We start from the raw sequence: 26994 nt of genomic DNA on the forward strand, positions 1-26994 counted from the left end.
TCCCACCTTTCTCAACCGGACCATTTGAATCTGACTGATCAATACCATGAATTGAACAAGAAAAATAATATGTAACCAGTTATGTACTAAGCAAACCTTTACCCTCAGACTCAGAGCCACGATTAATTCTCTACGGACGTGTGTGGATCAGAGGAAGTGGAAACAATAAATCAATGTTCTTTACAAATGCATTTCGAACCTCATATAATTCTATCTACAAGAAAACTTAGTCAAAAGAAGGAACCATCTGCAAGAAACATAGATGTATAAATCCTCAAACAAACAAAGAACCCTCAAACCAAATACATAAAAAATAAAAAAACGGCAATACTTTTCATTAATAAAATTTTTTCAACATCCTTAACTTGAGTACAGAGTTCCAATCAATCCAGCTTTGAGGATCTTCAGTAATAGAAATGATTTGATGGTTCCATTCAGATATCGATCAATTAAATCTTTACCTAAAGTTTCTTTCTTGATAATTCTCCATAACTCTTACAAATTGTTTCTGAAATTATACCTATATATTTTCGATTTTCTATTGATATTCCTTTGAAAATATTGATCTTTTGACCTGCTTGATCTCCTAACAAATCATAGCGGCCTATGTATGGAAACAGTATCAGAGTTTGTTAATTCTAATGATTCAACACGGCTACATACCACATACTTTCTATCCCCAATGCGTGCGTGGATCGACGTGAATGCAGATGAATAAGTATCATCTGAATCATTGCTTATAACGTATGCGAGTGGTGAGAATAACCTTACGAGACTCAAGTTCTGATGAACCGAGCGAGGGTCCATTATCAACACACAAGATCTAAGTAAGAGAGTGAACCAAAAACGGTAAGCAGTGATATTGGGACTTTACTGAAAAACTAGAGATTGCCCTTGATCACGTCTACAGTTACAGGTCGCAAGATAATGCATGATCATTTCACGAAAAACAACGTGATGCACTGACTGCACCACGAGGTGGAGCTTTGCTGAGAGGCGAGGTAGACTTGGAGCCTCTGAAAAGATTTCCGTCTAAATCACGTGTACGCCAGCTCGTGATGTGAAAACCAAATCAAAGAGGGTATCAGAAAACCAATCAAATATTTGAATCGATGTACAATGACTTACCGATTGTTGGAAATTAAAAAAACATCATGTTCTTTCCAATCCATACTACAGACCATTGTTGCTTGATTCATAAGACTGATCCTTAAAGTCTCTAGTAAGTCACGATAAGTAAAACCTTTCAGCCAAATTACTCTTGAAAACGTAACCTTTCGTCTTTCATATAATTCAAAGAGTGGTTCAAGTGCCAAGTTTTGAGTATAAGCTTCTTCTAGTCGATAATAAGATGCAGCAGGATCTTCTGTCATTTGTGGTAAAAGTCTCATTCTAAAAGGAATCCCTAAGATTAACATCACAGCCTCTGCAAGATCACAAAAGAATGGAGTTGAATTTGATGAAGCATAATCTACAATCAAGACAAAAATAGTTTGAGTTCCAACCTTTTTTGAACTTTGTACGATTGCAGCTAATTGATTATAAAGAAATGATCAGCTGAATGGACTACCAAAGCAAAAATACCTCATTGCAGGTTTCAACAAATCAGCATGAGGACCTTCTTCATCACTTGCAAACGGTCTAGTAAGTGTTGTACAAGCAGCAGCAGCCCTACCATTAAATGACAAAAATTCTTCTACTGTTTGTTTAATCGCTTGTTCATCTAAATGAATCGTTTCAGGTGTATTTGCGAATGGTAATTGAAAAATTTGCCAAAACTCTTCCATACCGGTTTGAATATCTAAATCAAATGAATCTTTACCATCTTCGCTATTAATTCTAGATTGAAGAAATGGATATTTTTAGGATTTAAAGACGTTGATACAAGTGGTGTACTTACTGTGATACGTTCGAATACATTGGCTATGGCTATTTCAGAATGAGCAGGTGTTTTAGTTGACTAGAATAATAAAATAAAAGTTAGTAAACTTGTGATCAACTTACTTTTCATGTGGAGTTTTCTTTTCGGATAGGTGAGAGCGTAACACACTCTGAATGGAGCCAAAAGCTTAGTGTGCGGTGAGAAGTCAAGTAAAGGTCCAGGATTTTGTGATGAATCATTGCTAGACTTGAGTAACTTCAATTAGAATAGATTCGACTGAGATGATGTAAATCCTGAAGAGGCGATACTGAAGGGTGGAGTACGAGTGGACGGGTCAGCTACGCATTGTGGACAAGTGACTGAAGTTGAAAGACGGGATTGCACTGATGGTCTGGGACGTGAACGAAGTTGATTTGGAGGTGACAAAGGACGAGGATGAGGTTCATTAACATAATGTTCTCTTAAATAGGTTCCAGGCATGGGATGATGGTGATGATGGTTGTCTTCATGATTGATTGATAGGATGTGGACCAGGTGGGATTTCATCAGAGTAAGATTCAATGTGACTTGAAAAGTTACGAGGATTGAGGAATAAATACATATGTACTTAATGATCGCAAGCAATTAAATTTGAATTTGATATGTGTAAATAAACTTGATACCATGAACTGACATTATGGATTTATGTATGTACTTTACATAGACTCACTACATAGGAGGAGTTATCCGACTGTTGACCACTCATCTGATCTGACAGCTGACCCCGCAGGCGTGTTCGGACGTGCGAGCGAGCTATGCAAGGTGGAACGGGCGGATGGTCACTAGCTTTTCTCGGAGCAAGGATAATTCGTAGGCAGCTTCTAGGTGTTCAGTGAAGAACACTGAGCGTTCAGTAGGGAAAAATGAGCGTTCAGTCGGTAATACTGAGCGTTCAGGGCTGCTTGTCTCCTAATCTGCCTGAGTCTTGACTCAGACTGATGAAGTTCAGCCTGGGTGATGTGCATGCAATATTTGCCCTTTGTGTACATTTGTAGACATTTGTGACACAAAATTCACACAAATGCGACACACTTGCCAAGACTGTTGGGCCCCCGACGTCGGGGGCCTTCTCCACGGGCACTGTGTCAGAGAAGTCCTCAGAGAAGTCAGTAAAAGGAAACAACAATTGAAAAGGATAGAGATCCTAGAAGATGTAATGAAATGTGACTTGAGCTCACCTAGCTCTAAACAGTCCCATGAGTGGTCCTCAGAGAAGTAGGGACTATCCAAAGCCGGTGTTGGAAGAGAAATGTATAGTCTAATCTATCTAACCCCATATGAATAACCCATAACCTCCAGTCTACTTGTGTAACCCTGAAAATAATTGCCTGCTGTCTCAATCAAAAATTTTGCTACCAACAGATTCCATTAACCCTAAAGATGGTAACTTGAAATTATTATGGTGAACTGATAGCATGTCCTGTTACAAGATACCTAATTTCTCATAATTTACACACAAAGATTCCTACTAGAATAGGAACAATCAAAGAGAACTACACAGCTGATGGATCTTCCTAATCTTACTTCTTGCTGATACTCAAGTTCTTGGCCAGACAATTGATAGAGATTCATGATAGGTACCAAGTGTATGGAGGTGAAATTTTCCTTGGGTGCCCTTGTCCTGGTAGAATATCATTGAATCACAAATTCACTCACTGAAGCTCACACCAAAACACCTGATCAACCTCTCAAGGATATGGTTGATATGATGGAAGATTTTAAAAGACCCACATGTGATGATGTACTAGAAAAATCCCAAAAAAACCATTCAACAAAGAGAAAATTGTCCTTCACTTTTCATATTTTTTCAGATTTTTCTTGTCACTTTTGGAGACTAAAACAAAGTCCTACATTTTTATGTAATATATGTCAGGAAAGGCTTGAAAATTATCAAACTGAGTGCTTGGATTTTTCTCCATGATCAGCCAAAACCTTTCAACATAAAGAACATAGCACAATTTGACTTGACTGAATTTTTCAGATTTTTTTGGACCAATATCAAGCATGCCATTTCAATTACTAGCAACGCTGAGACAGCTACGCTACAACACGCTACCATGCATTTTGTATGTAGCGTAACTGTATGCAGTTAACACAGATCTGACCTTTATGATAGTGTAACTTGTCAAGTTACGCTACGCTATGAGCTACTGTAGTTGAGTTTTGTGCCTCTACACTACGCTACAGTGTGATTTGGTTAGCTGGAGATTTTCTGGGACTCTGTGTAGGGTAGCTGGGATTCATTCATGCTGATTCCTGCGAGCTGTAGATTTGCGGCATGTTTCTAGCTACACTATCTTATCAGCTACGGGTAGATTAGCTGTCTCAGTGTTGTTACTAGTTTTAATCATTTTCCACTATGGAGAAATACATTCTCCTTGTAGTTCTAGCACTCAAGGTACAAGGGTTCAGTGTCACCAAGGACATCTTGTAATGATCCTTTCTTCTCACAACCATTTGTGTACTTGTCAAGAAGCTTCTCTGAAAATCAGGTATTTCTTACTGTGTACTTGAGGCATGTTCACTTAAACAATTTCTGGTGAGAAATCACATTCTACAAAATTTGAAGTGTCCATTTGGTGTTGCATGTTTCATTTTTGTATTAAAGAATTTACAGAATGTGATTCCTGGTCAGAAATTCCTCCAGTGAACACACCCTTGATGAATTTCATTGAAACCTTCATCTTCAAGTTTTACTCTATATTCCTTAAAGTATGTATTGTAAAAAAAGATAATCAAAATCCAATATAAATGAAAGAAACATGAACACAAAAAGAAAAATAGTGAAAAAAAAGAACGATAAAAAGAAAGAGAGAAATGAAAAACCTTTAAAAAAAGAAAAATGTTTTCTGGTCAATTTTTTTGTGTATGTAATATATACAATTTTTAAAATCAATGTATGCAAAAAGATAATCAAAAGAAACCTCAAAAACCAAATTGTATAAAAGAATCAAGTTTTCATTTTTCTTATGTATTTTGTTTTATAAAACTGGATCCGAAACAGATAAAGTAGGAATAGGATAACTAATTTCAATAAACCTTTTCAATTCTTCTCGATTTGAATCAGGTTGAACTGATGTATTATGAAGACCTAATTCTTTTTTGATCAATTTAACTCCTTTATCTTTACTTGCAATCTTAGCTTGATTTTCTGCATACTCCCAAAATTCATTACTCTTTTAAATACCAAAAAAACGAAATATGGTTGATGATTCAAAGTAAATGTTTAGTCAGTAAGATGGAATGATATAAAAGATCAAGATGAAATGATAGAAGGGATCAAAATGAAATGATAGAACTCAACTTGATTCCTGTATACCGGATCACGCATCACTGTGCTACGTTGAAGGGCCGCCACTCTAAGTCGACTAACAAGTGTATCTAATTGATGAGTAACCGATCCGATTTGAATTCCCACTTTAGCCAAAGCAGTAGCATTAGATTCTTGTGTTTCAGTCATCACAGACCAACTACAGATACCAAAAACACAACCAAAGAGAATATGACGAATCATATAAATCTTATCACCTAACATTCTACCTTCATTCTTAGCATTCATACCTAATGATGGTACGTGTAGTAAAACAAACACAGTGATCATTTCAAGTATGAGACCAAAGATAAGTGTCACAGAACTTCTAGACCGCCAGATCCTACGTTTAGATTCTAATGAAGAAGCATTTGTAGTAAGTAAACCCATTGCCATGAACGCTAATGCATATTGTGATGCAAGTCGAGGTAAATGATAATAGAAGTGATCGTTTGTATGATTAGCTTCTTTAGATGGAGGTCGACACCAACGACAGTTTAAGAGTGAATCAGGACCCAAGATCGTATAAAGTAATCGAGAATCAAGACTGGTAAGACGTTGAAGAAGACGTTGTTGTGTGATGGGTGTATCATTCAAACCATGTGCACGATGGTGTTTAACGAGTGCAGCTGTAAGTGAAACTGATGGTGTATTAAGTGGTAAACGTGTGATCGCGAATGGGTTTTCTTTGGCTGGGTTAAAGGCAGTACATCTTAAGATGATGGTGATGTAGAGACCTGCAAGTAGTATCCAACGTGCTAATCCTAATCGTTTCAAGGAATCAGAAGTTGACACACGATCCACTGAAGGTTGATTTTGATTGACTGGAGGACCATAACGAAGACGTAACCAAATCGCTCTAATTCTCGGTAAAGAACGATATAGAACAGGCAAGGCAAGAACCTATTATGAGAAGATTATTAGCTTTGAGATTGATGAGCCGATTGCGGAGATGAATGAATGAGACTCAACGATTAAAGTTTGCCAAACTTGAGCTGAGATTCCCAAGAATGAACCCATGATGATGATGAAAGCTTCTTGACCAAGTTCCGAGGTGGTTTCGAATGTTTTGGTTTTTGAAATCAGATGAAGTGTGGATTAGAAGTGAGAAGTAACTCAATCAATCTCACTCTTCGCGGGTCGGTCCCACTCAGATTTGAAACAAGAACAAATCACATTTCATCCATCAAATCAAATTCAATACACCCACCAAACCTCCACGTGTATGTACTCTACTTTTGAATTCTTTCAGAACAAGAATCATCCTAGGAAATATAGTGTGAGTACATCAGGGTGCCACACAAGTTTACACAACAGGTGATCCCTGACCCTACCAAAGTGATCAACTTGTCTCATTTTTTCAATTCATCACTGATCAAGGTACGTGTTGAATACCTTTCGGACATTTTTGTTTGGTGAGAGACATTCTTTGCATGTTTCAATAAGTTTCAAATCTACTGATAAGTTCACAGAGGTATTCAAAGCCCAATGAAGTCCTTCAATACATCAAACAAGATTTCTTGGTAGTACGGATCCTTATTTGATTATATGTTCCCTTATAAGCCATCAAAACATCACATTCATATCACCAAAAAAATCAATTGCGATCCGTTAAACAAATTGAACAATAACAAAACCAACAAAACAAAAACCAAGAAAATCTTGTAATCCTTCATAAATCTTGAACCTTTGAAATAAAGATCTCTTCCCTTTTAGTTATGAATGTTGATCTATTAAATTTAGGATCTTTTTAACCTGATGTTTCCACTTTTAATGCAATCCTAAAAATAAAATAAAAAATTAAGAAACCTATCTAAAAACCGTAACTAAAAGGAAGAAAAAAAATCTCTTACTTGATTCCCATTGCCATAAGTTCAGCAATCAAATAACGGAAAACCTATAAAATGAATACAGTCCATTGAAAAAAAAGTAATTTTAAAAACTTTGAAGAATCATGATGATAATTCAAGCTTTTTGAACCGAAACCCAATCACTCACAAATGGAATCTCAATCACATCCATATGACTTTCCAATCCCTTCACAATGCCTTCTAATCCCATTCCCATCTGATTCCCCAATCCATCTTCCGATCCTCTACAAAACCTACAAAACTCACCTTTAGGTCCATTAACTTTCATCAAGTTTGAATAACTATCAGGTTGAAGACCTATCCCTCCTTGATCGATCCCTTCAAGTTCTTCTTGTAATCGATTCTCATATCCAATCGAACTTAATATTCCACACTTTCTACAAATCCATGCTGTTGAATAATCCGAACAATTCATCAATCTGTCTTGTAATAAGAAGGATGTTCCATGTGCTAATAATGCATCACGTTCCATTTCTCCAAATCGGATGCCTCCTCCACGTTTCCTACCCTAAAATCAATAATCAGATTCGAAAATTCATCATTCAAATCATCATCAATAATCAAATGAGCACTTTGCTTTCTAAATCAAAACAAATATAAAAATCATTCTCTCTCACCTTGATAGGTTGATGTGTCGTCTTCTCAACTTGTCCAGTCGTTCTAACCTGCCATTTATCTCCCACCATATGTCTTAATCTTTGATAATAAACCAATCCGATATAAATATCCGCCACGAATTCTTCTCCAGTGATCCCACTATACATCGGTTCATTTCCATGATAATTAAATCCAGATGCTAAAAGTTGAGTACCAAAGTATTCAGATGGTGTATCTTTTTCATTAAACCTTTTTTTGTTTTGTTTTGGAAAGCGAAAAAAGAGAATCAAGTCGGTTGATTAAAAATCAGGTTCTCATTCCTTCTCAATCACTCATCCTACTTTGATTTACTCATCACTCACCTAAAAGGAGTAGCATCTTGTGCGATCCCATGCATAGCACCAGCCTTACCAGCAAGACTTTCCACAAACATACCAATCGTCATACGAGAAGGAAAAGCATGAGGATTGATGATCACATCAGGTTGCATACCTGATTCAGTAAATGGCATATCAACAGCTGGCCATTTTTGTGAACACACTCCTTTTTGTCCATGTCGTGATGAAAACTTATCTCCAATCACAGGTGATCTAGGTATCCTAAGTTTAAAATGAATCTTTGTACATTCTGTTGTACTAGAATCATTTCCTACAATCATCATCAAAAGATCTCAATTCAATCATCACATTTTTAAAACAGGAAATGAAAACAAAAACTCAATGGTGAATTTCACATACCAATCAATCGAATCTCTTCAACGAATGCTTCTTCATCACCTTTATATTTTTCCCAACCACCTTTACCAGTCACTCGATCCACATAAGCACATAACGGATCACCACGTTTCAATCGACTACCAATCATAGCAATCCCATCAGCTCCTAAATGTTGTGCCATGTCTTTTAATTTATGATCATCTCCTAATCCGAAATGTCTTTCTGATGAACCACGTCCTCGATCAGGTTGTAAATCTACAATCTGTGATTTATAAATCGTTCCATGTCCAAATCCTCTTTCATGTCCTGATTTATTTAAAATCATCGCATCTTCCATATCATATCCAGTATAAGAAATCACAGCTACAACTGCATTCGTTCCATTAGGGAAATGATCCATATGATAATGATCATGTAAAGCAGGTCGTACAATGGGTGTTTGACCAGTTTGAAGTCGATAAAGTTTATTGTCTGTTCGATGATTGAATGCTGAAGATGGTGTACCCATCGTCTGTTTACTCATCTGACATTGATACATGTTACGTGGAGATTGATTGAAATCGGAAAAAGGTGTAAGGTTGGCCAATAGAGATAAAATATGAGTAGGTGAGATTTCAACATGTGTACTGATTCCTTTTTCGATTTCTGATTCGGTACAAGCTATATCAAGGTATACCTGTTCGAAAGGTCCGATAAGCTCTGTCTTGCCATTCGAGATCAGTTGAACTGGTCTCATCATTCGTGCAGGTGTAGAGAAAAGAAAAAGTCCAGGATACTGTCCGCCAGTGACTCGAGGTACAAATCCGACTTCTAAACCAGGTGGGATCTTTTCTAAGCCCTCCGTCTTCCATAACCGTAGAGCAGTTGCCATTTTGAAACATAAAGATAATGATGCCCAACCAATTACTTCACCATCGAGTTGAACACAAACATAATTTTTAACATCTACTGCTGAATCAAAGGGCTGACTCATTCCAAGTGACGTCAATAGAGCTGGAACATGAGAAGATGGTGAGGGAGAGCTCAGAATTTGACATTGGTGAGCAAAGTGATTCAACAATCCACAAGGAGAACCATCAGGTGTGTGTACAGGACAAAGAAATCCCCAAGCTTCAGGTAACAGTTTTCGAACCGTGGTAGTTTTCAACTCGGCCTGAAGAACAAATGACTCTTGTTTAGTGAACTCGATGAATGATCGGAGTATGAAAATCTATGGACTCACAAAGAATGCACCACGATGCACACATCTGAAATGTGAAATATACCGATAGAAATTCAATTTCTCTGCAATCAAGGTAAACCCACTCATTTGTTGTAAATCTAAACCTGTAGGTGAGACCAAGTTACCAGTAGCAAGGAAATACGTAATCCGTTTCCCAGCATCACAGTCTACACGTGCCATTGTCTTTTGAACATATTTCGGATCACGAAAGTTGGCGCTAGCCACACCTCTTCGAACATCAGAAGCCATTTGATTACGAATTCCTCCGATATATTCTTCGAAACGCTCCTTTAAGATTGATGAGAGTAAGTGACCAGGCATAAGGATTTCTTGATGTTGAGGTGAATCAGGATTATCCGCGCAACACTCGCCTCCGACCAGAGCGTAGAGCTTTTGGATCATAAACCTGGACAAAGAATTAGTCAGGTTTGTGTTCAAGTATGAAAAAAAGGATGATTCACTCACAATAGAAGACGATATTTGCTAGTAGCATTGTTGAGGTGTACGAGTACAACTCGATCCAACAAGAATCGACCCACCCTTTCATCACTCCAATCATCAGGACAATTCAAAACGATTCGAAATTTACTACCAAGAAAGTGTAAACAAAGTGCCGAAGTAGGTAGATGATAATTTTTAAAACTACGAAGAAGTAATTCGATTCGATCGGTACGAAACGTATCATCAAATGCATTTTGAGCCAAACCAGCAAAGATTTCTTGATCACTTGCACCAATCAAAGCTTTCAAGAGCATCACCACTGGAATTAAGTATTCATTCTTTCTCCAACTGAATCTAAACGTCACATTTCCATTTGAAAGATAATGTAAAGTGACGGTTTGACTAGATTGATCAGGTCTAACACATCTCATTTGACAAGCAAAAGGAGTATAGAAATTTCCACGATTGCAAAATGAAGGTCGAATAAGGGCTATAGCATGATTACGTCTTGGTACTATAAGAAAACGAATCAAACGTTCATTTCCATTGACGAGGAAATAACCACCCATTTCTTCCGATTCTTCATGATGATCAATCAACTGTCGAGGTGTCATTTGTTTCAAATTGCATTTTTCTGACTAGTAATCAATTGAATATGATTAGTGATAAGTTTATGAATATCAATTCATAGTGAATTTGGAACAAACTTTGAGCATGATAGGTAGTTGACCAAATTCACGATGTTCATGATTCGGAGGACCATTATTGAGTGACCAACTGACTTTGGCTGAAATTTTACCCGCATAGGTGGCCATACGCTCTCGAGCCTGATCCAAAAACAAATTTTGAAAAAAGAAATGTCAATGTTGTGAAATTTTTCAAGGTCTATTAGGGTTCTCAAATTTTTTTACCTCTGATGGATAAATTCGATCTCGACCTGTTCCTTTTTCAATAGCCATAGGATTTGACACCAAAACTTCTACAATCTTGACTAAAAAGAATTATAAATTAGCTCTATTGAGAATCCTAAGAATTTTCTAAGTGTACTAACATTCTAGCCTGTTACGTGGTGTGTCGCTATTCTCTGGAGGTGAATCAAATACGACTTTTGATGGTATATCAGCTACACCTAATGTAAGTAAACCTGGTGAACCATCTGGAGCTTCAAAGAGAGTATTAAAACTTTCGATATGAGGAGCCACAAGTTTATGAATCGCTGGATTTCCAGTGGCTCGTTTTGAAGGGTTTCGAAAAGTTTCTTCTCTTAAAAGTGTTTGAAATGATGATTGTGAAGGAGGTGGACCAAGTAGTTTTGCAGAAGTTGAAGGAATTGGTTGTCTTGAAGACTCGGTAACTGCAGAAGGTGGGACCATTCTGATTAAATTGAAGTTGATTTGTGATGAGCTTGAATGTGGACGATGAGTTGATCCAAAAAAATCTTGAAACCTTTTAAGTTTTGACAAGATGAAAAAATTACAGTCTATGGGTTTACACTACTGATCATATGTAAGTATCATGTGATTCTGAATGTGGTATGTGAAATCCATGGTGTGTTGTGTGATATTAGTGTGATATGTTGGATTGACCCGATTGATTACCATTTCCTGAACTCGTTCGTCCGAGAGGGACTTAGTTAAGTTAGACCAGAAGCACTCACTCTCAATCTGAATACCTTATTACCATCGATCGATCAAACCAACAACACCAAATCACTCTAATCAATCAATCAACATGGCATCAATCTTAAGAAGTCAATTACCAAAATCAGTCAAAGAAATCAGGTAAACAACCAACCCATTCATTCATTCAATCATTCATCTCACAAAACCAAACTAACTCTAGGTTGATGATTGTAATATAGATTTCAATTCGATTCAAGTTTCAAACCAATGAATGATTTCATCAAACAAACTTATCCTAAAATCAAATCATCAAATCCTAATTTACCAATCTTAATCAGACCATTAAATTCGATCAGTGAACCTAGATGTTTTGTAAGATTAGGTAAGTTAGAGTGTCTTCTTATCAATCCATCTTGGAATATTCTATCAAAACTCATTCTGTTTTGCTTTTTGTGTCTTTTTCTTTGATTAGAAAATGGGGTGGAGAAAAGATTAGGATTAAATTTGTTTAAATCTCATGAAGAAATCGAATCAAACCTTTCTAATTTAATTCAATCTTCATAAACCTTTTCTTCTTGTAACTTATCCGTGAAAACATTGGAATCAACTTTTTGCTGTCCATATTGAGTCATTTCAAAAAATCCACCTTAGATGGCTCTTGCATGCTCGAAATGTTGAGTTCTGAACAACCATTGAGATGCAGCAAAAACAAGATGATCAGATTTGTGGAAAATGTATATATCAGGCTGAACATCCCAAAACTTTCTTGCTTGCTTAAAATCTTGGAGTGTGATCAAGAACACTTAGCTCAGACATTTATCTTGAATTACGAGGCCTTTTGCCACTACTATAGCCAACTATAGGCCACTATAGCTTCAATTTTTGATTCCAAAATAACAAAACCAAATCATTTCTAAATGCTTTTCATCTTTCAATTAAATTGAAAAGTTTTTTTGAGAACAAAACTTACTTACAAACTAAATGACTTTGAAAGTAATCTAATCTTAAACAATTTCGATAAGAACTCTAAATAAGATTTGAAAAACCAACAAAGCCTTTGATTTAAAAAAATAAAAATTAATTCCATAAGATAAAAAGTCAAGGTAATAATGACATAAACTTTCTAAACAGCAAAGAAAAATCAAAAAGTTGAAAGATCATTCTAAAGATAATCATCTGTTTTATCACCATTAACACCCCTCATTTCTCAAGACTCCCATTAAGATTTTCAACAATCGTATGATGATCATCATTATCAATCCTTCTTCTTTTCTTTTGCCTTTCTTCTTCATTTGTTTCTTCACCTTCTTGAACGACTTCTTCAATCGATTTCTTATTTTTGATCAATTTACTTTCTATTTCAATCTCATTGATTTCTTCATCTTCAATGACGATTTCTATAATCGATTTCTTAGGTGTGATTGCTTTACCTTTCATTTCGATTTCATCATCGTCATCTTCTTCTTCTTTACTTTCAATGATTTTAGGTCTCTTTTTCATTTGGGTTGGTAAGCCTTCTATTGAGTGAATCTTCTTGGATCCTTTTTTCATTTCTTCTTCTTCTTCTTCTTTCACACTACAGGAAAAAAACAAAGTTCAGTTCGAGTTTGATTGATTTTCAATTGGAAATTCAATCAAGTTTTGATCTTACCTTTCTAAAATAAATGAAATCGGTACAAATTCTTCATCTTCATCAGTCACCACTAAAAACTTAGAATCACTTTGATTAGTTGGATTAAATAAACCAAGTTGAAGTAAATCTAAATCTAAATTATCTAAAAAATCGGGATCTAAAATTAACCTATCACCTTCTTGAATGGTAAGATTTTCGATTGGAATTCCATCTTGAATGTCTTCAAAAACTTCTTCTAAAAAGCTTTTTAAAGTACAGGTTTTTAAAACTTTAACTCTTACATAAATATATGAACAAACTTCACATTTCGGATTCGGTTCATCTATTGAACCTGATAAGATTAATCGATCTGACGTTTTTGTATACCATGGTCTACTTGATTTGATCAGATTTGAATTTTTTGTTAAGATTTGTATAGCTTGAAAAATGATGAGTGCAGAGATTGCTGAATTGGTTGTAGCTATTGCTGGAATCTGACATTTCAAAACATTAACATGAAATCTAAGTAAGTGACAGTTTGAAGTAGGTGATGATAAAATTCTAAAGAAATCCTTACAATGTTTCCAGCCATTTCTAGGTACCCAAAGATCCGAACAAGCCAAAAGAACATTGTAAGTCAGATGTCTTATATAAAAAATCGATAGAAAAGACGATCAAACCTTTAACTTCAAACCGTGTTTTAAGAGGGATTCCAAAAACATGAGCTCTAAGATTAGCAGCAGCGGTAACGAAATCTAATGCATCATCATCATCTTTATCCCATGTCAATGGTTCATTATCTGAACTTGACTCCATTCGTTCATCAAGTTTCATAAGACTAATAAATCAAATAAATCATCAAGTTAGATTTCCATATGAACATATCTTTTTGTGATTAATGAACTCTTACCTAGAGCCAAATAACTTGAAAGAATCTAACAAATCTAACACTTGTTGATCTTTTAATCCATTTGTAGATTTTGAAGTTTGATCGATTTGTACAACAAGATGTTTGGATTGATTAACTAACACATCAAAATCCAATGGACTTGGTTTATTTTGATCATCAGTTCTTGTCCACATCTTTAATAATCTTTGAATATCTTGTGTATAAACTTTTTCGAAAATCTTTTTTAATGATTCCGGTTTAGAGAATCCAATCTTTTTGATTTCTTTCATTTCTTGACTTTCGATTCTTAGGTTTTCTAATTCTTTGACTGAGTTTCAAATCATTCCCCATATATGATCATCAGTAAGAAGATAATATTTTTCTTTTGAAGGATTTGGATGGGCTCTTACCACTTTCTCCATTCTTTAATGCTTCATCTAACTCATTTCCATCATTCTCATCATCAGCTCCAAACAATTGACTATCAAAAGACCACCAACAGTTGCCACACAATCAATCAATTTAACCTGGTCTTTTTTTCTTTTTCTTCGATTCATAGAGAGTCACTTACCCAAACAGATAATTTTTAGCCCAAACTATACAATGGATTGGTGTAGAAGGAGTTGATCGAATAGTACAAACTGGAAACGTTTTAGGTGTTGGTTTGGGTTGACAATCGTAACATTCCATTTGTCTCTTTTAAAATCCAAAAATCAAATCAATTTACTCGTTGATTGTTTTCAAAAAGGTAATGAAAAAAAGAAGAAATTTAAATGAAACCTTACATTTGCAATAGGTTGAACTTGACCTGCATAACCTGCTGTACCACTTTCGATCAAAGGTACATTAGAAGCCACACAAAACTTATTAACATGTCTTCTTGCTGTTAAATTATCTAATGCATTTAAAACTAAATCAAATGATTTATAAAAACTTATAGTTGAATATTCTGGATTTAAGATATTGGCTTGAATGGCTTTGATCTTTACTGATGGATTAAAATTGATGGCCGTTTCTTTGGCTACCTGTCAAAGGTTAGAAATCAAACATTACAGATCAAGCTTTTTGGAATTAGGGGAGTTTTGAGGATATCTTGGGATTTACTTACGATCGCTTTGGGTCTTTTGACGTGTCGTTTTTGGAATAAGAATTGTCTATTCAAGTTTGAAGTATCAATGGTATCTAAATCAATCTACAAAACCCCCCGCTTCAAATCATTAAGTTTTCTTATCTTTGATCGGCAATCAGGGTGAGTGAGTCATTTTACTCACAATTGTAATATCTTCAAACGAACTACAAACTAAATTTTTTAATAATTCACATCCAATTCCTCCAGCACCGATGACTAAGATCTTGGTTGATTTGATTTGATGAATGACGGATGGTCCAAAGATTTTGATTAAATTTGAATTTCTTTCTTTTTTGATGTCTGATTGATTTGTTGGTATGGATTTTGAAGTAACAGTATCAGTCATTTTTTCTCTTGGTCTTTCTTTTGAAGTCAATCGTTCTTTGATGGTTTTCTTTGGTTTGGGTTTGGGTTTGGTTGATTTTTCTTGTTCGATGCTCTCCGCTACAATCTCACGCGCGGTACCAATGGATGCGTCTCCGGGTTCGATGCAGCTCCGGCCCCGCAATACAGCTGCGGGTACCTCCCTCGCTTCACATCGGGAATACTGTGACTCTTTCACGGGGCCAACACCCGGACGAAGTGAGATGACTCTGAGCTCGGTATCATACTCAGTGTCAAGTGACACCTGAGAGTGCATCACACTATCCTTTGCGTATAAACCCTGTGTGATGAGGGTTTCAGGCAAGGTAACGGAAAGGCAGATTCCGGTAGGTTCAAGGTCTCCCAAGGGGAAAGCGTGCGTCGAGGCTAGGCTGATAGATGAGACGGGCTTTAATGTGATTCAATGGAGTGATTGATGAGGATCAAGAACAATGGTTTTGCTAAGTTTCATAAGACTTTCATTGTGTTAATGATTGATAGGTTCAAGTTGAAAAGATTTCGACTTGAAGTTGGTTTTAGGTCGAGCTCGCGACTCACAATTTTTTATTTATAATTTGTACTGGTGGTGCTCACGCGGTTTATTATAAGTCGATGGTTCAACTTCTCAACGTCTCAAGTAAAAACTTATACGTGGGTTCATGATATCAAGGACTTCAAAACGGTCAAGACTCTTATGTGATACAAGCACAGAGCGAACAATCAAAGGTCCAGCTCTGACTCCGATAAAGACAAATCCGTCTGGACTATAGCGCCATAGGTGGTATAAAGAAATTAGATATGGAGATGGAAATCAGTTCCTGCTTGTATATATTAAAGCTTCATTTGGTAATATCACCTTCCTACCACTAAGCAGTGATTCACGCACTGCAAAAATTGGATATGTAGTTGAACAGAGCAGATTTTCTCAGTGTGTAAAGTTGTCCCATATTGCCCGCCAAATACTTGTTTTTTTCCAAGGGATATTTTACACTCTTTAAGAAAATTTCTCTAATCTTGATCTGTTCCAATGTTCCATTTTGGTCCCGGCGGCGGGTGACATTTCGGTTCAACTGGCTTTGTTTTTGTGAGATGTGTTGTGGGAATGATATTTACTTAAAAAACGACTGTCTCTTTGAAGAATATCTGAAGCTGTCTTTGGGTTTTTCTTCTTTTTCACATCGATATCCTGATCAATCCCAGATTCAGAAAGTTGAAAATATGATTTGCTGATTTCAAGCAATCCAAGCATATGCCATATTTCCGTACAGAAGGAAGGCAAGATGCTGAAAAGCTTTTTCTTATTTGTTTGTGGTATAAAAACTACGTATGTATGTAATACGCTTCAATTTTTGCTCCATCATCAGAACCCATCTAATCATGAGGATGTTGCTCGTTTTTTTCCCTTTACTGGTAGCCTTTTGTAAGCTTTTAAAGCCTTTTGAAAGTGTGTTCGAAAATTATGGCAGAATACCCGGGATTGTGATACAGAACCTGGACGAGGGTTTACCGTTTGGGGTGATTTCTGTTGATTCGAGTCAGGATACCGAAGATTGAATTTGAACTTCAACTATTCTCACAACTTTCCCAAATCAAGACCTTTACAACTCTCGTCATATCATTCATGTTCAGGATATCGGTCATTCTAAATATTTAAAGAAACCACCAACCACGATGTCTGAACCTCAGGTCGCTTTGGAAGATGTCGCGCCTATATTACCCGTCTCTAGTCGTGATCGGTACGTGTTCATAAATATCAAAAATCGTCATCTGAGGTTTCATAGAGTGATATCGATCACTGACTTGGACTAATACTTTGCTTATTATTCTTAAAGTCCTGATGCAAAAACTCAACGGTGAGTTTGATTCCAGACCTACTCTATGGCTGGTGCACTGCTTCATTGTTCAATAGATACTGATACCTCTTCGTTCTCGCGATTGATTCAGTTATGATCGACAACTGAGGTGAGTGATCATCTCATTCAAGAAAAGCGGCAAAACAAAAGCTCTAATCATATTGCACAGGCTTTGGGCATCTTCAGGCCAAGCAGCTCTCGAACGCGCTTCATTAGTCATCGGACCTGCAACTGCAACCTCAGCACAAATTCTCAAAAACTTAGTCTTACCTGGTATCGGTTCATTTTCACTTTACGATTCTCAATCAGTTTCAGAAAGCGATCTAGGACATAACTTCTTTCTCGAAGAATCTAGTTCAGGAAAGAATAGAGCACAAGAAGTATCAAGATTATTAGCTGAATTGAATCCAGATGTGAAAACTAATGGAATAGAAGATGATTTGATGAGTTTTGTAAGACAAAAAGTTGAAGGATCAGAAGAAACTACGTTTCATTCAAGTTCTATTGCGATTGGGGTTGGACTTGAAGATAATGATGAAAATGAACTGGCTGAAAAATGTTGGGAGAATAATATACCTCTTATACTCGTTCAGACTTGCGGCTTCTTGGGATCTATAAGGGTACAAGTGAAAGAATTAGGACGTATGTGATATTCACTCTTTTAAAATCCATCTGCATATATCAGATGACCTTATTTTAACACTGTTTTACTTTATCCTGCTTACGCTACTTTTGAATTGAAACTCTGTGGAAGAGAGTGATCGAGACACATCCAGATTCTTACGTTGATCTTCGATTAGATTCTCCATTTCCTACACTACTTGAATTTGTTAAATCTTTCGACTTTCAGAAACTGGATACTCATGAACATACACATATTCCAGCTGTCGTCATTATGATTCATTTCCTAGAACTTTTTAAAAGTACAGTGAGTCTATAAATTGATATCTTCGTGCTCACTCTTCTTTTCAAATTCACTGATAATGGTTTGAGAGGAAAGCATGATGGTAAACTTCCCAAAACCTCTGCTGAACGTGAAGAACTTAAGAAGATGATTCAAGCTGAAAAACGAAATGCCGATGAAGATAACTTTGATGAAGCCGTCGGAATGATTTGGAAAGCTTGCAGGCCCACAAGGGTAAGTTCTGCATCTTACTTAGTTTTCAATCGGCTGTACGATTTTCATGGTCTGACTTGATCATTGGCAACCATTCAGGTACCCGATTCAATTCAATCACTTTTCTTAGATCCATGTTGTACCACTTTATCACCCAATTCAACACCCTTTTGGATTCTAGTCCGTACCCTCCGTGAATTCGTACATCGTAAACAAAACGATGGTAGCCTATTGTTACCTTTGACGGGAGTCTTACCCGATATGAAAGCCGATACCAATAGTTATGTAAAACTTCAAACAATCTATAGACAAAAAGCTCAACAAGATTTATTAGATTTTAAAAATATACTTAAAGAGATTTTAGATCAACATTCTCAAATCATTCCTTCAATTAATCATGAAAACTTTTCTGATGAAGTTCTTCACAGTTTTGTTAAGCATAGTGCATTTCTCAAACTGATTCGTGGTCGTTCACTTGCTCAAGAGAGAAGCGGTCCTGAGGGATTAAGTAAGTCATCATCCTTGGTACCGGTATATGTTCATTTTTATCATTGCTGAGAATCAAATAATTTCATCAGTCTCACTCCTGACAGCAGAATCGGAACCAAGTGCCGAACAGATACCTGCTTCATGGTATTTAGCACTCCGAGCATCTGCACTCTTTCGTCAGAAACATCATCGTTATCCAGGTTCGATTGCTAGTGAAATCAAATCGGATCAAACTCTCATGGAAACTATCGCGAATGAATATCTTGGATCACTTGGAGGTCTCAAATTATCCGAACCAGGGCTACCTAAAACTTTGATTGACGCGATTGGAGAAGTGTAAGTTTCTGATAAATTCATGTTTTTTTTGAGAAACCAGATTGACTTATTCCGATGATGATTTTCGCTTAGTGTAAGAGCAGGCGGATCAGAATTACCACAGATTGCAGCTTTAATAGGAGGGATTGTTGCACAAGAAGCTATTAAATTAATTTCACATCAATATATTCCTTTGTCTGGTACTTGTATCTTTGATGGGATTAAATCATCTACTTCTATACTTCACCTTTAAATAGAATTGATCGAATTTTAATTTTAATCAAGAAAATCTCCATACCCTGGTAAAACAGCGTGAATAATGAGAGTAGGAATTTTTCGAGTGCGACACTTGCACAAGAGAAAATTGTGATGAATCTCAGCTGGTTTACTTTTGAGTCTGCGACTATTTGGTCTGGTATATAGACAGTCAAAAGTAATATTTGAAATTTGTTCCACAAAAAATGAAACCTCTAGCCGATGATCGCCGCCCAGATATAATCGAAGCTAAAGTTGATGAATGTTTATTGGTCTTAAAGACTCGTTACATTCAAATTGCTTCACCAAAATTAACTAACTGGTGGTAAAAATTTCAAATAGTATTATCCCAAAAATTAAATAAGATGTGTATGCAGTAAGATAAGATAAGGGCCAAGATTACATAAGAGTTGGATTTGGAAGAAAAGATTACTTATACAATATAATTGAATAAAAGAAAAGATGTAGTGATGTCTGGAAGAGAAATAGTTATACAATGACTCGGATATGATTGATGGAAAGAATGAAACTAATTAGATTAAGACAGAATAGTACCAGTGGTCTCTAATTTAAATCCAACTGAGAGTTTTTTTTGGATTAGATTCAAGCCTGATACCTGCTCTACCAAACAAATCATACAATGATAAATGATCCCTAGTGAAACTAAGAAGAAGAAGACAAAAGAACCAAGGTCAATGACAAACCCTAAAAGGAGTTCTTATAAAGAATTTGATCAAAGATAACTTACCTCATTCGATGTACAAACCTACAATGTATACTGACCATAGGTGAAGAGATTGATGAAGTTGCCTTCAAATCCAAAAATGGTGCAAGTCCTCCCGAAGGTATATAGAGTGATGATCTATCTAATGATAGATCAACTTGGGCATTTGGAGTTGACGGTTTTGGAACATTGAGCGTGATACTCGGGATCCCTGTTAATGCTTTCAGCTCCAAGGCTTTGACTTTTACTGGGATTCTTGCAGCTTTGAAGGTTGGTACTGGTTCAAATATCAGTTCTCCACCTGTGATTTTTGAAGAGATCAGCAGTATATCAGTGAAATAATCATCGTGCTCAATTCGGGTTTGAGATCAAAAAGACTGGGAATAATCAACTTACCCAATTGTTTCAAATCACCGGGGGACTTGAGGCCTGGTAGTTTCAACGAGTTCTGGAGTCAGGAAGATACAGAGATTAGAAAAGGAAACAATCTCGCGCGACAAAGAATTAGATTGCTCACCTTGATACCGTATGTAAGTAACTCAAGGGTTGACATCGACTCTAGATAATCCCCTTTGAGTAGGTCAGGTCCACTTTCAACGCTCCTCTTGTTCATTCCAAGTGCACGATAAAGTCTATTGGACTCAGATGCATCCGTATAGATTGGGTATGGGCACGGGAAGAGTGCTGGTAGTAACGGATTGCTGGCTGACGTAAGTTTCATTGTAAGTATAGAGTGCAGGATAGATAGAGGACATACCACCGTATTTCTGAATCATGGAGTGACTACCGAGGCCAATGATCACGACTTTGATTCCAGCTGACTTGATCACACCATATTCTTCACGCTCGTTAGCGATGGTGGAAAGATGTTTAATGTACGATTGACAGAAAGCACATCTGATCAAAATTGCCCCCATACATAAGTCACAGAACAAAAAAGGTTAATATATGAATGAGTTCCAGAGCTTTCGAGTTTAGGGCAAAGTTGACTTACCGAAAGTTCCTGATGAAGATCACAACCGTACGACACGTTCTATCAATCAATTGACTGAATTCAAACGACTTGCCACGTGAATCCAACACTCGACAACCCATTGCTATATCCATTTGACTTTGCGGTGGTAGTTGCATCGTGCTGAAATCCACAGGAGCTGTAGTCTTTCCCATTGGTACAGTAAGAGGAGCAGGAAGCGGTATGAAAGGCTTTGAATGATAGGTGAACGTTGGTGCGGATATCTGAGGTATCGGCGTCTGGTTCGAAAACTTCTCTATGATATCGGAAGTAAAGAATGTACCGCATCTTTTAGGATCGCGGGCAATGAAATCACGTTCATTTGGACTAGAAAGGACTGGGGTAAATTTGGATGTAAACATCGTCAGAAAGAAAATCAAGTAAAGTTGTAATGTGGGTAGTTAAGTGTGGAATTAAAACGGGAATGGGGAATGGTATGAGATCCAGACTTAGAGGATGTGACTTCATATAAAGGAAATTCGTATACCTATGATTCGTTCTATTGCAGAGCTGGGTAGGAACAAAAACAGGCACAATGGTTGGAAATTCATTGACTTGTGATACGTATGCCCAGCTCATCATTGTTATTGAGCCTTGAACTTTTTGTGCCTGTGGAGATGGCAAACATAAGCTAAGAGTTCAAGTTTGGCCGTGAGTTACAATTCACCGACTTATCTAGAGAAGATGGATTATCATCTACATTGCCTTATCACCCAATGATTCCGGAATCATCCAAGGTGATCTCTTTACATACCTACATTTCATTTTGAAACAACCTTATAACGCATCAGCTTCCGGGATATGGAAGCGAACAAATTGACTTTCAAGAATTTCGCGTGCATCATATAATGTAGGGCGAACTCCTTAGGCTTAGTTGAATGAGTTGTCCATGGTTGTGATCGGGATATTTACAGCATTTCATCTCGTCGGATGATTTTCAGTTCGGACATGGTCTGAACATTTTGCTTGGGTTCATGAGATCCATCAAGAATTGTGCGAAGGTTTCACTGGAGGGTTGTATGCTCGCCGACAAAATCCCTCAATGACGTATTCCGAATTCAATGAAATTTATCCACATTCCAACCAAGAACGTATGCTTCTATGTGCCCCCCAAAAAATACTGCGTCCCAACTTCTGTGTTGAATTATGGAAAATGTTCATGTTCTTAACTTCTGCATGTTCCTGCCAAAAGTGTCTGGGATGACCTTGAAGCTTAAATGGCACATCATCGATCGGGAGCGTTGACTTTTGCCACTGAGCCTTGTGGGCGGATAGGTGCGTTCTGATTCCTGATGTATCACATTCACGGACGCGTGCTCAAGTCTTAAGCATCTCTTTGGTTTCCTTCATACCAAAGTCATTCTCATGCGCGCACCCAAGCAAGTATTAATATTGATATCTTGTAAGTCGTGATCAAGCTTAATCATACCGCTATAGTGATCCTCTGAATCATCATTAGAGGTCTTTAAACACCATTTGACACACTCAAATCATCTTCCTTGTAAAAGGGCTTGATGTTCAGAATGTTTTCGCAGCATTCAAGCTCGTCTGTCTTCCAAGATTTGGTCAGTAGCTGAAGCCTTGTCAAGAATGTGCCTATAAGATTTTATATGGAATTTTTAAAAAGCTATCAACATCTGATATATCAAGATAATAATAAGGATACAGATCATCCATTTTCAAAGCGTATCTTACACCTCATTTCTATAACTTTTTGTTTATTGGGTAATTGCTGATATGTTGATAAAAGTGTGTGCATCAATCAAATCGAGACAAAAATTAAAACAACATTTGTCAATTAATGCTCTCAAATTTCAACAGGCTTCATCTGCATCAACTGTTTGACTAATTCTGAATCATAAAGTCACTTCAAAGTGTATTTTCCTGGACTGATTGTCTGATAATGTGTGAGTGTTTGGAATATGTGAGTCTGGATGCAAAACCAAGTAGGATACCACATGCGTAAAAAGTTCAAACTCAAAGATAGAAAGGGGACTCATAACACAAGTTTTTGTAAATATGATATCTGGGGAATCAGCTCACCATTTGAGTCATTTTGTGATGCCCAAGTCAGATGATGAAAGTCTTTGAGACCCGGGCACTGATTGGTGGAGACTTTTTCTCATGGAAAGATATTGAGTTGTTGCAAGGACATAGTTGAATGATAAAAAACACTTGATTCTTGATCCATAACACATATCATTTTATATACACGTGTTATTAGGAATATAATAACAAAGAAAAATCACACTTCGTAAAAAGAAGTCATGGTAGTTACCAACAGCCCTAATACATAAAGAAAGCCAAAATGATTACAATAAAAAAACTCAAATCAAGCTTGTCCTTCCGTTTCATTAGTTCGAGGAGGAAGAGGAAGTCCCTGAACGATAGAATTCTTCTTAGGACTCGAACTCATCTGATCAAATTCTAAGCCAGACTTGACGACTTCTGAACTTTTCTTAAGGTTACTGAAATCGATTCTTTGAAAGGCTGGTGTTAATGCTTTGTTTACTTCAGATGAAGTGGGTAATCTACCACCAGACGATTTTTCTTCACAAAACATTTCAATGATACTTAATAAAGCAGCTGCTATTTGTTCAGCACATGATTGAATAGATGGAGAACTGAGTTTAGGAACATTTGATGAACTATCAATAAACCAAATTACAAAATATCAACACAACTTCATCATAAACAAGTTTGATTTTCGTAATTAAGAAAATATAATGACTTACCGACTCTTTCCAGTTTGACTTTCAGCAAGTTTTCGATCAGCAAGAGCATCAATAGAATTCTTAATAGCTTGAGTAACTTTAAAAAAGTTTGTATGATCAGATATCAAAATTGCTTCTTGAATTGATTGTGACATTTCTTGTTGAGTTGGAAATTGGATTCCAGAGAATTTATCAGCTGAAAACTTTGCAATAGATCCTACTAAACCATCTGAAATCTTTTTCATCATTTCAGGTGAAAGTCCTAGTTGAGGAACACCCGATTGTTGAATAGGACTACAAATTCAATGATTTAAAAGAAGTTTAGTTAGTTATCTAAGTTGAACTTGAAGAAAGGTATGATGTGTGAATGACTTACCGTGCTTCTGGTACTACAGATTCATCATTATTGATTTCTTCACCAGATTTATGTGATCTAGTATTCAAGGATCGACGAAGAAGTGTTCTGATCCGAGATGGATCGAATCCAGGGGATGCAGACACATTGTTCATGTTGGTAAAATCAAAGGCAAACAAAAGGGAAATAGAGGTAGCGACAAAACTATAATTGATACGCATCTTGATGTTTTTTGAGAAAAGATCTTTTCACTGGAATGGAAGTGTAAGACTTAACTAAAGATAATTGCGAAGTGATGATTCTTAAAGGTAAATATACAAACTAATAACACAGATAATAAAAGATTTTAAACAAATATTTAGAATAAGAAGAGTTGATCGTAAAGAGAATAAGCTGAAAGTCTGAGAGGATATAGAAAGTATCAAATGGTTAAGGCTCACCTCACTTTTATACCCCTCAACTCACTTGGCTGTCAGAGAATACCAGACTACAAGTTAAAGAGTTGGCCACGCCTACCGTGATAGCAATGACTTGGCCTCTTCAATTGCACATTTGCATCGCCGCGTTTCCAATCTTGTGATCTCTTGGGTCTAGGCGCTGCCATGGCCCAACTGTAACCACAGACAAACAGCAAAATGGAACAGAAGGATACTTATCTCCATCCCTCTATGCATCACTTCTCACCATAGGACTTGTGCGGCGACCTGTTCGGCCATTTGGAGGCTCCAAAGTACCAAGGACATCACAAAGTGCCTACATGGTGATTATGGAGGTACATATTATGATACTTGGTTTCTAAGAGTACAGGCGGGTCTGGACTCAAGTCTGCATCTACATCAGGATCCCATGAAAGATAAAGGATGAAGAAAAAGACTCAGGAAAAACTGACTCAAGCTATAGTTTGCACACACACACACACACACGTACAAACACTTTATGCATTTAAGTATCAATTATCTCAGAAACGTTTACATTATGATTTATCAACTACATGAATGATCCATAAAGTATAACCCACCTTTCTCAAATCTATTATCATCTACTACAAAAAAAAACAGAAAAAGAAAAAGAGAAGAAAAGAAAACCATGATGATGCAATTTTATAAGTTTCGTTAGTATATAAAAGAACCAAACCCCCAAACCCCCTCCCCCTCGCAAAAAAAAACATACAAAAAAAAGGTATTATTTGTTGTAACCCAACCCAAAGAGAGGTTTGGATTGATTAAACTAAATTAGAATCAAGTTCATCAAGTGTAAGTGAAGTATTGTGATGATGATAAAGATGAGTTTCTGAAATCGGTAAAAGTAAATGATGTTCGATTTCATTTGAATCATTTCCAGATTGAGATTGATTTAGATTGGATTGAAGTCTTCTTTGATTGGTTTGAATGGTTGATGGAGGTTTTGAAAGTGGTAAGGAAGTATAAGTACCTCTACCTAAATGAATTGCAAAAGAATAAACCACAAAAATAAAATATAACTTGAAATGAAAGAAAAGAAAAAATAGGATGAAAAATAGGTTAGAATTGTCACGACTTTTTTTTCTTTTATAAGAATTTAAAATGAAAGATTTACTTTTAAGATCCATAATGATACTAAAATCATCGTAGCAAAATCTCTTTCTGCTTTCCAAATAGCTTGTGCAGCTTGTTTTCTAAGTTCAGGTGAAAGTTCAGGTGCATCAGGATTCATCATCTAACCCCCCAAAAAAAAACCAAAACATTCCGAATTAGTAAATTTCTCTTTGACTATCAAACCATAAATTGAAAAAGAATCGTCTACATTTTTTTGAGCATCACCATGAGCTATCCTACGACCATCATGAGGATTATCAAAATACCAACTTAAACCGAACCAAACCGTATAAACCGTGGAAAGTAAATGATCGACTAATAAGCTATTAGCATAAATAAACGTTTTCCTTGCGTTTTCCTAATGAATGAATTGAATGAATGTTTGATGATTTCTTTTTTGGGGGCAAAGGTTGAAAGATGAGATTTACTTCACCAGTTGCTTGTAAACCATAAATGACTAACCCGATGGTTAAAATACTATAGATGTACATTGATAACTGATAATTGAAAAACCAAAAAGTCAATATCTTATCCATCAGATCATCCTTTCGGCAGATTCTTTAATCCAACACTAACCTGAGCCAAACTAACACCCGTAAAGACAGCTAAAACACCATAGATACCAGCGACTTTGTTTAACAAAGCTAATAAAGAAATGATTGTGACACCTAATTTGATATCAAAGAAACCAATAAAAGAAGATAGTAGGAAGATTGATGGTTTTGAATGATTTGAATGGGTTGAAGATGTAAAGGCAAAAGTGAATGGATGTGATAATAATTTTGGCATTTTTGAGAATGTAAGAGTTGATAAGCTTGATTGATAGGATTGATGGATGAGTTTCTTTAGTTCTTGATCATCTTGAGTTTAGTTCTGTTTGGTTGGTTTGGTTT

At 36.4% G+C, this 26994-nt stretch overlaps 9 protein-coding genes across 9 annotated transcripts; 2 read left to right on the forward strand and 7 right to left on the reverse strand.

The window, feature by feature from the left end:
- Positions 1–881: 881 nt before the first annotated feature.
- Positions 882–1920, reverse strand: MELLADRAFT_91337 (uncharacterized protein; the record flags this gene model as incomplete). The annotated part of the gene is made up of 5 exons (XM_007414169.1): positions 882–893; positions 968–1052; positions 1129–1515; positions 1585–1839; positions 1901–1920. The coding sequence occupies 5 exons, from the start codon at positions 1918–1920 to the stop codon at positions 882–884; spliced, it is 759 nt and encodes a 252-aa protein (XP_007414231.1).
- A 2646-nt stretch (positions 1921–4566) lies between these two features.
- On the reverse strand, positions 4567–6302 carry MELLADRAFT_72773 (uncharacterized protein; the record flags this gene model as incomplete). The annotated part of the gene is made up of 3 exons (XM_007414168.1): positions 4567–5097; positions 5226–6134; positions 6204–6302. 3 exons carry the CDS (start codon positions 6249–6251, stop codon positions 4903–4905), a joined length of 1152 nt encoding a protein of 383 aa, XP_007414230.1.
- A 451-nt stretch (positions 6303–6753) lies between these two features.
- On the reverse strand, positions 6754–11475 carry MELLADRAFT_49804 (uncharacterized protein; the record flags this gene model as incomplete). The annotated part of the gene is made up of 11 exons (XM_007414167.1): positions 6754–7012; positions 7085–7128; positions 7230–7610; positions 7720–7948; positions 8062–8347; positions 8437–9568; positions 9638–10043; positions 10103–10716; positions 10786–10905; positions 10990–11069; positions 11130–11475. 11 exons carry the CDS (start codon positions 11449–11451, stop codon positions 6982–6984), a joined length of 3645 nt encoding a protein of 1214 aa, XP_007414229.1.
- A 334-nt stretch (positions 11476–11809) lies between these two features.
- Positions 11810–12264, forward strand: MELLADRAFT_91340 (uncharacterized protein; the record flags this gene model as incomplete). The annotated part of the gene is made up of 3 exons (XM_007414135.1): positions 11810–11859; positions 11940–12082; positions 12173–12264. The coding sequence occupies 3 exons, from the start codon at positions 11810–11812 to the stop codon at positions 12262–12264; spliced, it is 285 nt and encodes a 94-aa protein (XP_007414197.1).
- Positions 12265–13347: 1083 nt separating this feature from the next.
- Positions 13348–15676, reverse strand: MELLADRAFT_38569 (uncharacterized protein; the record flags this gene model as incomplete). Its single annotated transcript, XM_007414166.1, has 9 exons — positions 13348–13806; positions 13890–13906; positions 13993–14150; positions 14223–14529; positions 14612–14682; positions 14773–14897; positions 14987–15226; positions 15310–15393; positions 15473–15676. The coding sequence occupies 9 exons, from the start codon at positions 15674–15676 to the stop codon at positions 13348–13350; spliced, it is 1665 nt and encodes a 554-aa protein (XP_007414228.1).
- Positions 15677–17364: 1688 nt separating this feature from the next.
- On the forward strand, positions 17365–19720 carry MELLADRAFT_91342 (uncharacterized protein; the record flags this gene model as incomplete). Its single annotated transcript, XM_007414136.1, has 9 exons — positions 17365–17429; positions 17526–17546; positions 17638–17655; positions 17716–18188; positions 18305–18474; positions 18547–18684; positions 18763–19171; positions 19242–19488; positions 19561–19720. 9 exons carry the CDS (start codon positions 17365–17367, stop codon positions 19718–19720), a joined length of 1701 nt encoding a protein of 566 aa, XP_007414198.1.
- Positions 19721–20427: 707 nt separating this feature from the next.
- MELLADRAFT_91343 (uncharacterized protein) lies at positions 20428–21820 on the reverse strand (the record flags this gene model as incomplete). The annotated part of the gene is made up of 6 exons (XM_007414165.1): positions 20428–20439; positions 20506–20747; positions 20843–20894; positions 20964–21151; positions 21204–21343; positions 21441–21820. 6 exons carry the CDS (start codon positions 21818–21820, stop codon positions 20428–20430), a joined length of 1014 nt encoding a protein of 337 aa, XP_007414227.1.
- Positions 21821–23790: 1970 nt separating this feature from the next.
- Positions 23791–24748, reverse strand: MELLADRAFT_66319 (uncharacterized protein; the record flags this gene model as incomplete). The annotated part of the gene is made up of 3 exons (XM_007414164.1): positions 23791–24106; positions 24194–24466; positions 24549–24748. The coding sequence occupies 3 exons, from the start codon at positions 24746–24748 to the stop codon at positions 23791–23793; spliced, it is 789 nt and encodes a 262-aa protein (XP_007414226.1).
- A 510-nt stretch (positions 24749–25258) lies between these two features.
- MELLADRAFT_117555 (uncharacterized protein) lies at positions 25259–26979 on the reverse strand (the record flags this gene model as incomplete). Its single annotated transcript, XM_007414163.1, has 5 exons — positions 25259–26007; positions 26103–26222; positions 26310–26459; positions 26530–26598; positions 26678–26979. 5 exons carry the CDS (start codon positions 26888–26890, stop codon positions 25750–25752), a joined length of 810 nt encoding a protein of 269 aa, XP_007414225.1.
- Positions 26980–26994: the final 15 nt, after the last annotated feature.

This window comes from Melampsora larici-populina, assembly GCF_000204055.1.
Source record: "Melampsora larici-populina 98AG31 unplaced genomic scaffold MELLAscaffold_41, whole genome shotgun sequence".
Lineage (NCBI taxonomy): Eukaryota > Fungi > Basidiomycota > Pucciniomycetes > Pucciniales > Melampsoraceae > Melampsora > Melampsora laricis-populina.